The sequence below is a fragment of the Octopus sinensis genome, linkage group LG11 (genome assembly GCF_006345805.1).
Source record: "Octopus sinensis linkage group LG11, ASM634580v1, whole genome shotgun sequence".
Classification (NCBI taxonomy): Eukaryota; Metazoa; Mollusca; class Cephalopoda; order Octopoda; family Octopodidae; genus Octopus; species Octopus sinensis.
In genome coordinates, this window is record NC_043007.1 from 44,757,610 (window position 1) to 44,771,185 (window position 13,576).

A 13,576-nucleotide genomic window follows, 5' to 3' on the forward strand; every position below is an offset into this window, starting at 1 on the left:
ATTATAACAATATACATATATAACTATAATATATGAAATATAAAAATACCAGTTGTGTCTGGGGAGAGTCATTTTCTTTTTGTTCCTTATAATGTAACACATTCACTGGTAAAATTTCCACTTATTTCTTTTATTTTCCTAAAATTTTTGTTGCCTCTTGCAACCTTTTCAATAGTCTTGACTCTGTTATTTACACTGCGTTCTTTTTTGTTTGTTTGTGCGCATGTGTGTGTGTGCCTATGCATGCATGCACGTATGTATGTATATATGTATGTGTATATATATGTATGTATCCTTCATATTTATGTGCTTGCATGTCCGTGTTTGTGTATTTTCTTTGTATGTGTGTGAGCATGTGTTTGTATATGTATGCACCTCTGTCTCCTTGTGTGTGTGTGTGTTATGCAACTATGTACCATGCTTGTATGTATGGATGTGCATCTTTATATGTGTGGATCTGTGTCTCCATGTGTGTCCTTGTGTGGAGTAAAGTATGTGTGTTTATATGGTCATCTGTTTCAGTCTCCATTTGCATATGTGTGCTCGTCTGTTCATATAACCTATGTACCTATCCGTCTGTATGTTGATCTGTTTATTTTCATATCTATATGCTTACATACATACAAAAAAAAAGTGGATACACACACACTCACACCCACACACACACACACATACATCTATCTACATAACAGTCCACTAACTATTCTACTCTACCTGTGTAAACTGTGGGTATGGAGGTATGATGTCTACTATGTATATTTCCTATTGAGTATTGGGGAGGTTTCATTTATAAGGACATACTCCCGTATTTGTCTGAGTATTGGGTCTTTTGGGTGCTTGGATAAGATGCGGATGCCAAGTTGACCCAAGTGTGTTACATTATAAAGCACAAAAAGAAAATGTTTCTCTCCAGACACAACAGGATATGCTTCAACACACAAACTCACATAAAGAATCTTGCAAACCAAATCCCAAAACACCAGTATTTATTAAAATATATAACGTAGAGCATAGAAAGTAGGATAATATCTTACAGTTGTTTCAGCCAAGAGGCCATAGTACACCTTTCTACTTTTATCCCCCCAGTAGACTGAAGTATTTGGTAGATAAGATTAAAGTACTTGGGTGTGCCTCTGGGCTTCATCAGAGAGTTTAGAAAGTTCATAAGGTTAAGTTATAAATATAAATACATACACATATACATACTTTTACATATACACACATATACATAAATATACATAAACACATATATATATTAAAATGTATATGTATATGCATACAAAGGAATCAATTATTATTATTAGGTGTATTATATTATTCTTATTAGATAAAGTATAAACAGAGGGAAGAGAAAGTTATCAAAAGAGAAATGATAGTGAATTTAAAAAAATCAATGTATCTTAAGATTATTGTAGTTATGTAGGAATGAAAAGGTATATACATGAGGAATACATAAATATATACACATATACATACATATATATATATATATATATATATATATATATAAAATGAGATAGGGGTTGAAAATTCAACCCACCATGGGATAATATATATCCAATATACTGCCAAGTATGTTTCTCCATTCTCTAATTTTGTAATATATATATATATATATATACACACACGCACATATACACACACATACATATCTTACGTACAAACATACCCATAGGTACATATGTATTACATGTATTGAGAAAGTAGTATTATTGCAGAAGTTTGTATTATTCTTTTTATATAATTATAATAATTATACACAAACATATATATATTCATATAAACATGTGATATGTTTTCTATTGAGGGCTTTAAACAAAAGTCCACAATAAGTGGGTTAAAGTTTATATTAATACCTGTGATATTAGTTGGTACTACAAGTCATAAATTTCCGGGTATTAATCAATATACCTTGATGATATTCCTGTAGATAACAGTGGGAAGGAAAAAGATTGGAAGCTTCTATGATTATGAATAAAGCAAAAGTTAAGGTGCAGGGAAAATCTTGACTGTGTGAAATGCCTAACAATGGAGATTGGTATTGAAAGAACCACTATATACAGCATTAAGAAACAGAACGACAAATTATTGCAGTTCTATGCTGTGAGTGATGGAAAGATGTTAATGGGTCCTGTCTCCAAGATGTGCCATTTTTTAAGTACAAATATAGTCATTCTGTAATTTGAAATACTTCCAGCTGTACAGTTTAGATGAAGGATTATCAACCTGTCTGTCTATCATTCAATATATATATATATGTATATATATCTTTCCCTCTTTCTCATATATATATCTGAGTAGTCCGTCATTGGGCAATTTTGACAATAGAATACCTTTATTTCAATTTTTTTTTTATTCCAAGCCAGATTTTTCTTATCTTGTTGCTGATGCTTTGTGAGGGTTTTTTTACTTTGTTAACTAGGTGAAACTCCTGACACACACGCATCATTGTTGACCAGGTGAAACTCCTGACACACACTCTCAGCATGAGTGATATTCAGAAATTGAGAGAGTGTGTGGTAAATTTTGAAAATCAAATTCGTTTTTCTTGGGGATACACTGTTTCAGAGCCTTTCAGGGCTAAATACACATACATAAACCACATACACCCACATTTATATAGCAGGTATGTATTTATACATACACTCACTTCTCATACTTCATTTCCCTCTTGCTCATTATTTTCCTTAACACACACACACACACACAGAGCCCTTTTGGCTAAAAACACTATTCTATTCTACCCATCACTCAAAATATCAAACTCTCTTAATGGTTCTTCCTTAAAAGCTAAAGTTAATTGCCTTCTACTGTTTATTGTATTCTGTTTTTTTTTTATTATACCTGTAATGTTAGCAGCACATAAAATGCACCTTTCAAGCGTTGGGCCTCACAGAGGTAATGACAAATGACCATGAACTTTGGCAATATGCTGTGCTTGAGTAGAAGACCCATCAAGCCAAGTGAAATTATAGTTGTGGCAGATACTGGTGTCATGCAACTGGAACCTGTACTGGTGGCACATAAAAGTACCCATTACACTCTTGGAGCAGTTGGTGTTAGGAAGGGGCATCCAGCTGTAGAAACCATACCAAATCAGACTGGAGTTTGGTGCAGTCCCTCAGCTTACCTGGTCAAACTGTCCAACCAATGCCAGCATCGAAAATGGACATTAATTGATGTTGATGATGATGATATTGTCAGTAAATCATGAATCTGAAAGTAGAGCATGTGGTTGCTTCTCAACCACATGGTTCTGGTTTCAGTCCTGCTGCACGGCACTTTGGGCAAGTGTCTTCTACCAAAGCCTTGTGAGTGGATTTGGTAGGCGGAAACTGAAAGAAGCCCATTCTATATATATATATATATATATATATATATATATATATATATACATGTGTGCTTGTGTGTCTGTGTTTAATCCCCACCACCATCGCTTGACAACCGATATTGGTGTGTTTACGTCCCTGTAACTTAGTGGCTTGGCAAAAGAGACTGATAGAATAAGTACTAGGCTTATGAAGAATAAGTCCTGGGGTTGATTTGTTCAACTAAAGGCGGTGCTCCAGCATGACCGCAGTCAAATGACCGAAACAAGTAAAAGAATATATATATATATATATACATATAATTGTATTTATTTATGTAGATATTTTGCATATATTTTGTGTATGTACATGTATGTGTATATATGTGGCAGAATGTACATTAACATAAGTACTAGGCTTATGAAGAATAGTTCCCTCCATAGTATGAATCAATGTTATTGGACATACCTCATGTTAGTATTATTAGCCATACTGTTCCATGCTGGCTTAGAACATGTTGGAAGTTGGTATTAATTTTGGAGTTTTCCTTCTAGATTGATTACTTTCTCTGCAACTAAGGAGCTGAATCTACCCTTACTAAAATCTATCTAACCCATAGATGGGACCCTGACAGGTAGTATTCTTGGTCAGAATAAACTTGTGAGCTATGGTAATTATAGGTGACTCGACACTCTCTACAAATCCAGAAGTCTCAAACTGAACCCTTGCCACTGGATGCCCACATGTATATACATGTCATACCCATATGTATATTCATACATCATCATTATTATCATTTAACATTCATTTTCCATTTGTATGTACTCACACATACCTGCTACTTATGTGGAAGTATGTATGTATAAATGAAAGTGTATTTTTACATGGTTGTGTGTGTGATGTGTTTGTGTGTTTGCATGTATATATGTGTGTGTGTGTGTGTACCATGTATAAAGCACCCATGCCGGTGCCATATATACAACACCTGTGTTGTTGCCATGTAAAAAGCATCCAGTACACTGTGTAAAGTGGTTGGTGTCAGAAAGGTCATCCAGTCATAGTAAACCATGCCGAAACAGACAACTGGAGCCTGATGCAGCTCTCTGGTTGGCCAGCTTGTGTCCATCTGTCCAACCCTTGCCAACATGGAAAATGGACATTAAATGATGATGATGATGATCACATATGTATATTGTACAAAATCATAAGATAGTTCAATACACCCTTGTATTATATGCATGCAAAGGCATGGTGTAGCTATGTGGTAAGAAGCTTGCTTCTCAACCACATGACTCTGGGTTCAGTCCCACTGTGTGGTACCTAGGGCAAGTGTTTTCTACTATAGCCTCTGGCTGACCAAAGCATTGTGAATGGATATGGGAGATGGAAACTGAAGCCCGTCATATATATATATATAGTGTCTGTGTTTGTCCCCTACCACTGCTTGGCAGCCGGTGTTGGTGTGTTTATGTCCCTGTAACTTAGCAGTTCAGCAAAAGACACCAATAAAATAAGTTGTAGGCTTTAAAAAATAAGTACTGGGGTCAATTTGTTCAAATAAAACCCTTCAAAGCAGTGCCCCAGCATGGCTGCAGTCATATGACTGAAACAAATAAAAGATAAAGTGATGCTGGCCTTATTGTGTGCATTTATTTATTTATTTTTTTAGATATTCCTGGTTTTCACAAATATAAAAATAGAAATACCAACATCAAAACAGTCAGTTTAATCCATCATCACTGAAGAATTTATCTTACAGTAGTTTATTGAAGACAAATCAACCAAATGAAACTGATTCCTTCTCAAGAGACTATTGATTTCTTTTAGTGTAATCAGTCAACATATTGTTCTTAGTACCAGGAGCCTGGTACAAGAATAATGTGTGACTTGGGATTCCAAACACAGCTTATTGTTGTCATACCTAGTGTTCACATGTTTTTCAGTTGATATTGTGAAATCATTTTCTGTATCTACTTATGTTGGTCAGCTATTAGCCATATGCTTATATGACATATTGTGATTGTAGCCCAGTGCTCTATTTGTTTTTTAAATAGGTTAATCAAAAGAGGAAGGTGTAATCAATGCTTCATAATCTTTTCAGGTTCTCTCTCTTTCTCTCTCTCTCTCTCTCTTCCTTACCATACTGGACTTTATTAAGCACTCAAAGACCAGATGTTGTTGAGCTTAGGTCAAGTAGGCATATAGTCAAAAAGCTTAACATCTGTGGGCATCTCATCTTCCCCCACCCCTTTTTTAACACAGTGTATCACAGATTATATTATTGAAAATTTCGTCTTCATTTTATTCTAAAGATAGCCCTTTAAGGTTGGGTGTGGCTTATTAACACAGCATGCTTTCCTCTGTAGAAGACGGGTGTGGCTTCTTCACAAACTACTAAATTGTGAAGAGGATGGGTGTGGTATATAAGCCACATTTGTGTTATAAGCTGGAACTTGTGGAACTCTCAGGGAAAACAGGAAAACCGTGCAAAGTTTTCCAAATTGAAGAAGCTGGGGTGACATTGAGAGAAGCAAGTGTGGAAACCCTGTTACATTACATTGGCATAATAAGTGCGATGTGACAATGATCACAACTTTCTGCGAAGAAGAGAGAGTAAACAGTTCTAAAGTAAATTATAAAACCAAGGCAGTTGTGAAGAAGCCTGACTGTATTATTGATTATTATGACCGACATGTGCCTAGTTGATAAAGCAAACCTGCAGCTGGCAATGCTTGAGTGTGATAGGAAAAGTGTAAAATGGCATAAAAAATTATTTTTTCACATTATGGATGTTGTCATACCGAATTCTTATAATATGTACTTTGTGAAAACAGGTAACCACATGATGTTTGAAGATTTCCATAGAGAAACAGTATGCCACTTGCTTGCCAAATATAGTAAACTCACAAATACAGCATAAAGAAGATCGGCAAGTGTCACCATTGGCAGACTAAGGACACTTTCTTTCATAGAAAGACACTATCCTGATCATGTCCCAAGTACAGGAACAAAAAAAAAAAGGCCAAAACAGGTGTGCTGTTTGCTCATCCATGACCAAAAGGGAACAGAAAGCAAGCTATGTGACAACTTGGTGTCATGAGTGCAAAGTGAGTCTCTAGTTAGGTGCATGCTTTTATGAGTTCCATACATGCTAGAATTAGTGAAATATAATCATAAGTAGTAATTGAAATTTAATTTTAAAATCTTGAATTTTTTCATTTTTTTTTTGTTTCCTGCAGGAAAAGTATTGCTATCAATACCCAACCTTAAAGGGCTAAAATGTTTGATTTACAACCATGTAGTTCCTTGTTCAATCCCATGGTTTGGCCTCTTGGGCAAGTGTCTTTTACTATAACCTTTGACTGACAAATACTTTGTGAGTGAAATTTGGTCAATGAAAATGTCGTGCAGTAGTTCAGTGTACAGATATTTGACATAAAGAATCTTACTTGAAATACTAATGAGGGCCAGTGTCAGGAAGGGCTTCCAAACATAGAACTCTGCATCAATATGTTTCATCCAACCCATAGTAGCATAGAAAAAAAAAAGTGGGTGTAAAATGATGGTGATGGTAGGGTATGGCTTTTAGAGAATTGACTGCTATTTCTAGTAGTGATAGGAAGCCCCTTATCTGTGAGTGATTTGAAACCATCTGCTGACAAAATGTCTAAAAACATGAAAAAGAAAAAAAAAACGTTTAAACTTCATCATCATCATCATCATTGCATGTGTCAGACTTAATTTGTCAAAGCAGATTTTCTATAGCCAGGAGTGTTTGCACAGAAGACTGGAAACGAATGACATTGCTTGTATGACAGTGATATTTGCTTACAAGCAAAATGTAATAACAGGACAAGATGCTCACACACACACACACTCTATTTTTCTCTTGTGCTCACACACACACACACACACACACACACACACACACACACAACGAGCTTCTTCCAGTTTCTGTTTATCAAATCCATTTACAAGACTTTGGTTGGCTTTGGGCTGTAGTAGGAGACATGTCTAAAGTGCCTCACTGTAGAACTGACCCTGAGACCATATGGTTTGGAAGTGAACTACTTAACTGCACCATGCTTGCACTTATAGCTGTAGCCTTAAGACCAAAAAAGTAATTTAAATTGCACTAATGGAAGAGCAATGTGTATTTTTTTGAAACATCAAAATCAAGAATTTCTTTGCACCACTGTAACTAGTTCACGGATGAATAGTTCCATTCCAAAAATGAATTGAACAAGTTTTAGTAGCTATTGATTACTGGATTGAGAATTTCTCAGCATTCTTGACAAATGTCTTCAATTCCTCTCTGACTTCTGTTAAAACTCTTTAGCATTCAGATTGTTCCATCAAATGTAATGCTCATTTTTTAAATTATTGTTTTGAAGTCTTGTAGCTTTGTGATTTAATGTAATTGTTTATTTTAAAAATAACATTGTAAGGTAGGTGTAAGAGGCCAGTTTGAGCATAAACCAGGCGGAATATTTTGGGCTTGATATGGCCAATTTAAATATTAAAGAGTTAATCTCTTGGATAGTGCATTGCATGTCTTCTTGCAATTAAGTTAATTAATGTAGATTTTTGCTAGACTATGTCTTCCCTGTTTACCAGAATAACTTCAGCTATTAATTCCTACATGTTGTGCCAGCAATGACCAACAAACCTCAGCTGGTGCTTTTATATTGTCTCTGATATATAGGATGTCATGGTATAGCTCTTTGTTAGTCATGTATTGCCATGAAATACTTAGAACAGCACTGAGCATTCAGGTGTACATGCCATTTAGAGTTTTCTTTATATAAGCTTTAACTGTCCAGATTATCAAAGCATAAACTAAAATTGGTTCAGCAATCAGTTCTGAAGAAGTCTATTTAAAATTTTCACAAATTTGATTAGATTTCCATATCTTATCCAAACATTACGTGCTCTCCATACTTAACTGTTCCTGATTTCCATATCTCTCTTCGATTTGGGGATATGACTTCTAAGGCATTTGTAGTTCTCTTTTTCTTTATTCCTTCTTCATTTAGAGATTGTAAGCTTTCAAGTCCATCCTGATTGTAAGACATATATTCTGTTTGATTACAGGTAAGCCCATCACCACTAGCACCACCGCCACCAATTCACCGCAGGGGAAGTTCATTGCCATCAATTCATTGGGAGGAAAGTTCACTGTGAAGAAAGTTTACTGAATAAAATATATTCATAGTAAAAAAAAATAGTGAATTGATGATGGTGAATTTTCCCTGTGGTAGATTGATGACAGTGAACTTATTGGACATGATTCTGTTTTACCAGGTTGATGTATATAGTCGAATTTCACTGGCATTTTTCTGTAGAGTATGAAACTGTATCTATGAGTAAGTAATAGTGATATGATGGAAATGTTGATTATGACACCCCAAAGAGTAAATGTAAAATGAATTTAACTGTTTTCGTAGGTTTTTAGATTGCTAAAATGATTCTTTTATGTTTGAATTGCTTCAGTTTTAACATCTCAGATTAAATCACTTTGTCATTTTAATCAACTGACCCAGACAAACATTGTCTCCACTAAAATTGTTGGCCATCTGCCAAAAATTGAAACCTTTATTACTATCATCATCATCCTCCTCATCGTCATCATTATCTCAGTTCCAATTCTTTTGCAAGTTCTTATATAGTTTTCTTTGTATTTTTAGAAAATTGAAATAATTTTATTGAAGCATGCCCGTTGGTGTTCCAGATTTAGACATGAACTATTTTAATTACAAGTAAGTACATGGTTTCTTTTCTCCTTTCCTTTGTGTAAAGATATTCTTGGATGACATACATTCATGTGTTCTCTTGCATATATTCTGTCTGTTGGGCTTAACATCTTCAGATTTGACCTTTGCTGGTTACACACTCATTCTACCCAGACTTGCTATATACCATCTTCACCCAGGCTAATTATATATCCTTTCCATGCTAGCTAGCTATATACCTTTTCTCTGGCCAATTACACCCCCTATCCATGCTAGATAGCTATATACTCTCTCCCAGCTTGCTACTTACTCTTTTCTTCCAGACTCTATACCCTCTCATTTCAGACTAACTGCGTACCCTACATGCTAGCTTGCTACATACCCTTTCTATGCTAGCAAGCTATATATCTTCTCTATCCAGGTCACCTATATACCCTCTCCTGCAAGACTTCTTATAAACCCTCTTGATCCACTCCATCCAGGTTTACTCCATATCCTCTCTACCTAGGGGTACTACTGAAGCCATACACCTCTCCTTCCTCTACTGTTACTGTCTTGTCTCCCTGGTTTCCCATTAAACACTTCAAGAGGGCTACCCATTAGAATAAACATACTTTTCCTTAACCCTCTAGTGTTCAGATTACTCTGTTAAATGTAATGCTTATGTATTCATATATGTTTTGTATTAATCAAGCATTATCTCATAGCTTTGAGGTTTCAATGAGGTAATTGTTTATTTTTAGATTGACATGGCCAGTTTGAATTTCAAATGGATAGAATATTTAGGCCAGATATGTCCGGTTTAAATGCTAAAGGGTTAAAACACTAATTTTTACCAGAACATATTAAGTGAACATCAGCCATTGTAATCTCACCAGTGTAGGATGGTTTGCAGCAGTCATGGGTTCTGTCTCTCCTTTTTTTAAGATGTGTTTAAAATATATTTTAAAAGCTTTAAGATTGACTTTTGCTTGATATATTGTGTTTAACCCTGTTTGAAAATAGCAGTCAAATACTCTCTTATGACGTCCTATGGTCTTAAAAGAATTTTTTTAATGGTTACATCAGCTGATGTAGTCTTAGGTGTACTAATCCTTCTAAAAAGTAAGATGAGGTTGGTCAAGCTTGGAATAATCATAAATATATGTGTGGACAGTCAAAGCTGAAGTTGGATTGGAGCTTAACAATAGCAACAATTGCACCACCATCAACAATAACAAACTGAATAATAACAACCATGACAAAAGCAAAAAATAACAATGAGCACAACAATAATAACAGCAACAACAACTGCAACAACAGTTCAATAAGAAACGGAAAATGAAATATATATGTCAGGAGGAGAAGAAATCATCACCATTTTGAGTAGAGCCATTTTTAATGAAGGGCTTCATTAATGATGGTAACTTATTCTACCTCAACCAACACAACTCACCTTGCTGAACAGGTGATAAATTATATTAATAGCATGATAGAAATCCATTACACTAATTAGGAATTAACTAATTAGGGGAGTGAGAGAGAGAGAGAGATTGCAAAATAATAATAAAGTGTTTTTTCTTTGTTTTATATGCATCACAATTGGTTACCAGTTTGCAATGAACCAATCACTGGTTCACTGTATTTCCGAGAGAGAGAGAATGACAAAGAAGTGTTTGAAACTCAGTATGGATCAAATATTGCCAAGACTTCATTTGAAAAGCACTTGTTATTTTTCTTTGTTTTGTTGCTTTTAATGAAATATATTGGCGGGGTGGTAAGAAGCTTTTTTCCCAACCACATGGTTCTGGGTTCAGTCCCACTGCATAGCACCTGCGTCAAGTGTTTTCTATTACAGTCTCAGGCCAGCCAATGCGTTGTTAGTGGATTTGGTAGACAGATACTGAAAGAAGCCTGTCATATATATATGTGTGTGTGTATATTTATATATATATACATATACACTCACACATACTTTTTTTTATTAAAGCTACAAAAACATTACAGAAAAACTGCTACTCAGAGTTTCACATTCATCAGGCAGTTGATAACGAATGTGATGGTACAGTTGTAATGTTTTTGCAGCTTTAATAAAAAAGCATATTACTCTACCTTTGATATTTGAGGGCTGTTTTTTTCCACTTTGTTTTGAATTTGTGTGCTTACTCATGTGTATGTATGTATGTATGTATGTATGTATGTATGTATGTATATATATATATATATATGTGTGTGTGTGTGTGTGTGGTGTGTGTGTGTGTGTGTGTGTGTATATATATATACACACACAGAGGGTGCAATGGGTAAATTGTTACCATTTTTTATTTTTAATTTCGCGCATGTACATTGTTTTGATTTTGTCAACTACACAGTATAGTAAAGTCAGTTGGGCACCATCTGTGAGAAAAATAGCACCATGAGACAATTCATTCTACCAGAAATTTGGAAATGAAATGCTGTACTGCTTGGCATTCGTGCCAGAAGCTCCAATATGAACATTTCATAGTTTTGGGTATCAATCTGAGGACATGTATCAAGAATGATAAAAATCAAATATCCAGTCAATGTCATGGTGTTTGGAATGACCACTAATGATGGTGATGTTATTCCTCAATTCATCTTCCCACACGGCCTCAGATTCAACATCAGGAGGAGGTAGTACCGCCCTGGGTCAAGAGGGTGGCTGCTGGAAGGCTCTATGTCTGGCAACAGGACTCTGCACCATGCCACACAAGCAGGAGAACCCAGTCATGGCTGTCAGACAATTTCTGCAACCACATCGCCCCTAACATCTGGCCACCTAACTCCCCAGACCTATCTCCCACCTAACTCCCCTTGATTATTATGTGTGTGGTGCAGTTGAATGAGAGACCAACAGAACTCCTTGTAACGCCAAAGATGAACTGAGGGCAAGGCTAATGGCAGAGTTCACCAACTTAAACAAGGAGACTGTCCAGAAGATTTGCAGGAGATTCCGATGTTGTCTGGAGGTCATGGTTGAAAACCAATGGCGATTTTATTGAATAAATTTACTCTTTAGTATTTCAAGATATTTTTATGTAATTTTGGTAAATATATCTGTTAAAATGAGATGTCAGTGTTATTTTAATTTTTGTATAATTTAGATGACAATTTATTCACTGCACCCTGTGTGTGTGTGTGTGTAGGTTTCTTTCTTTCTTTCTTTGTCTATTTCACCACTGCTTGACAACTGTTGGTGTGTTTGCATCCCTATAACTTAGTAGTTTGGCAAAAGAGACTAATAGAATAACTACTAGGCTTAAAAAAGAAGTACTGGGGTCAATTCATTTGACTAAAAATTCAAGTCAGCGTCCCAGCATGGCTGCAGTCTAATGACTGAAACAGGTAAAAGATGAAAGATAAGATACACACACACACACACACACGCTACACTAGACAGGCTTCTGCACAGTTTTCATCCACCAAGTTTCCTCACAAGATGTTGTGACATAATGTATATAAATAGAAACATAAAATGAAACATTTAAATGTTAGCTGTATTAACATTAAAATGAATGTTATTGATCTGAACAGGACATGTAAACATATGAGTGGGTAGGTGTCAAAATGCATTATTGACTAGTTTAAGAGAAATATCCAAGTATTGTATACATGACAGTTTTGTGGTGTGTATATGAGTAATGTTTTCTGCCTTGAAACCTATAACATTCATACAGTGACTTCAGTTTATACAGCATTCATACTAGTTTTACAATCATACAAAAGAACATATTAGCCTAGTCTCTTTTATACTAGCCTGTCATTTTTACATGTTGAGAAATAATAATTTGAATGTCTGTATATAAATATTAGTTGGTTGGTATCTCCAGTCATGTTTTCCATTGCTTTGAAAAGGTAGGGTAAGTGTAATGGAGAGATAGAGTGAGTTAACAGAAGAGGTGCAGGATGAGTAGAGAGAAAGCATCATAGAGGCAGACGATAAAGGGAAGAGAGGGAGCAAAAGACAGGACAGTTATGGGAGGAGTTACACAAATAAGAAGTTTAGTTTTCTTTTGGGTTAATAAATATTTTTCTTTTGAAAATTGGTATTCATTTCACCATTTTGTATAAGCACCAAAATTTTGATAAAAATTAAATAATTGTATTTATGTCATATTTTCTGATATCACCCAGAGTGGCAAAACATACTTCCAGAGTTACCTGTCATATTATGGATAATACTCTACTGTCTGCATATAAACAGTTGAATGTATATATGTCTGACATGGGAGATTAATTTCCTAGGGGAGTTAGGGAGAATTAAATTGAATGATTTGAACTTGATATAGTAATGAATGTTATCTGTTTGTGTAAATGTTGCTGGTAAGGTATTTATTGTTTGTTCCTTCTTGGGCCATGCCTGGCCCATAGAACCGGTTTCCTAGTTTCCTGGGCGTATAGGTTCCCCACCTGGATGGGACACCGGTCAATTGCAGGTGAGCTGCTAGATGCAGGAGGAAAGAGTGAGAGAATGTTGTGGCAAACCATTAACATGAGAACAATATTTAATTACCTGCTCATAAACGCACACATTGC

General features: G+C 35.4%; 1 protein-coding gene across 4 annotated transcripts in view; it reads left to right on the forward strand.

The window, feature by feature from the left end:
* The window catches only part of LOC115217328 (epidermal growth factor receptor kinase substrate 8), a 191,568-nt gene that overhangs the window by 51,276 nt on the left and 126,716 nt on the right, over positions 1–13,576 (forward strand). For all 4 annotated transcript variants that reach the window (XM_036507451.1, XM_029786983.2, XM_029786984.2 and 1 more), the window contains one exon: positions 8,996–9,067. In XM_036507451.1, coding sequence (XP_036363344.1) covers positions 9,021–9,067 — 47 coding nt within the window. In that variant the 5' untranslated portion in view covers positions 8,996–9,020. The remainder of the gene's footprint in view (positions 1–8,995; positions 9,068–13,576) is intronic.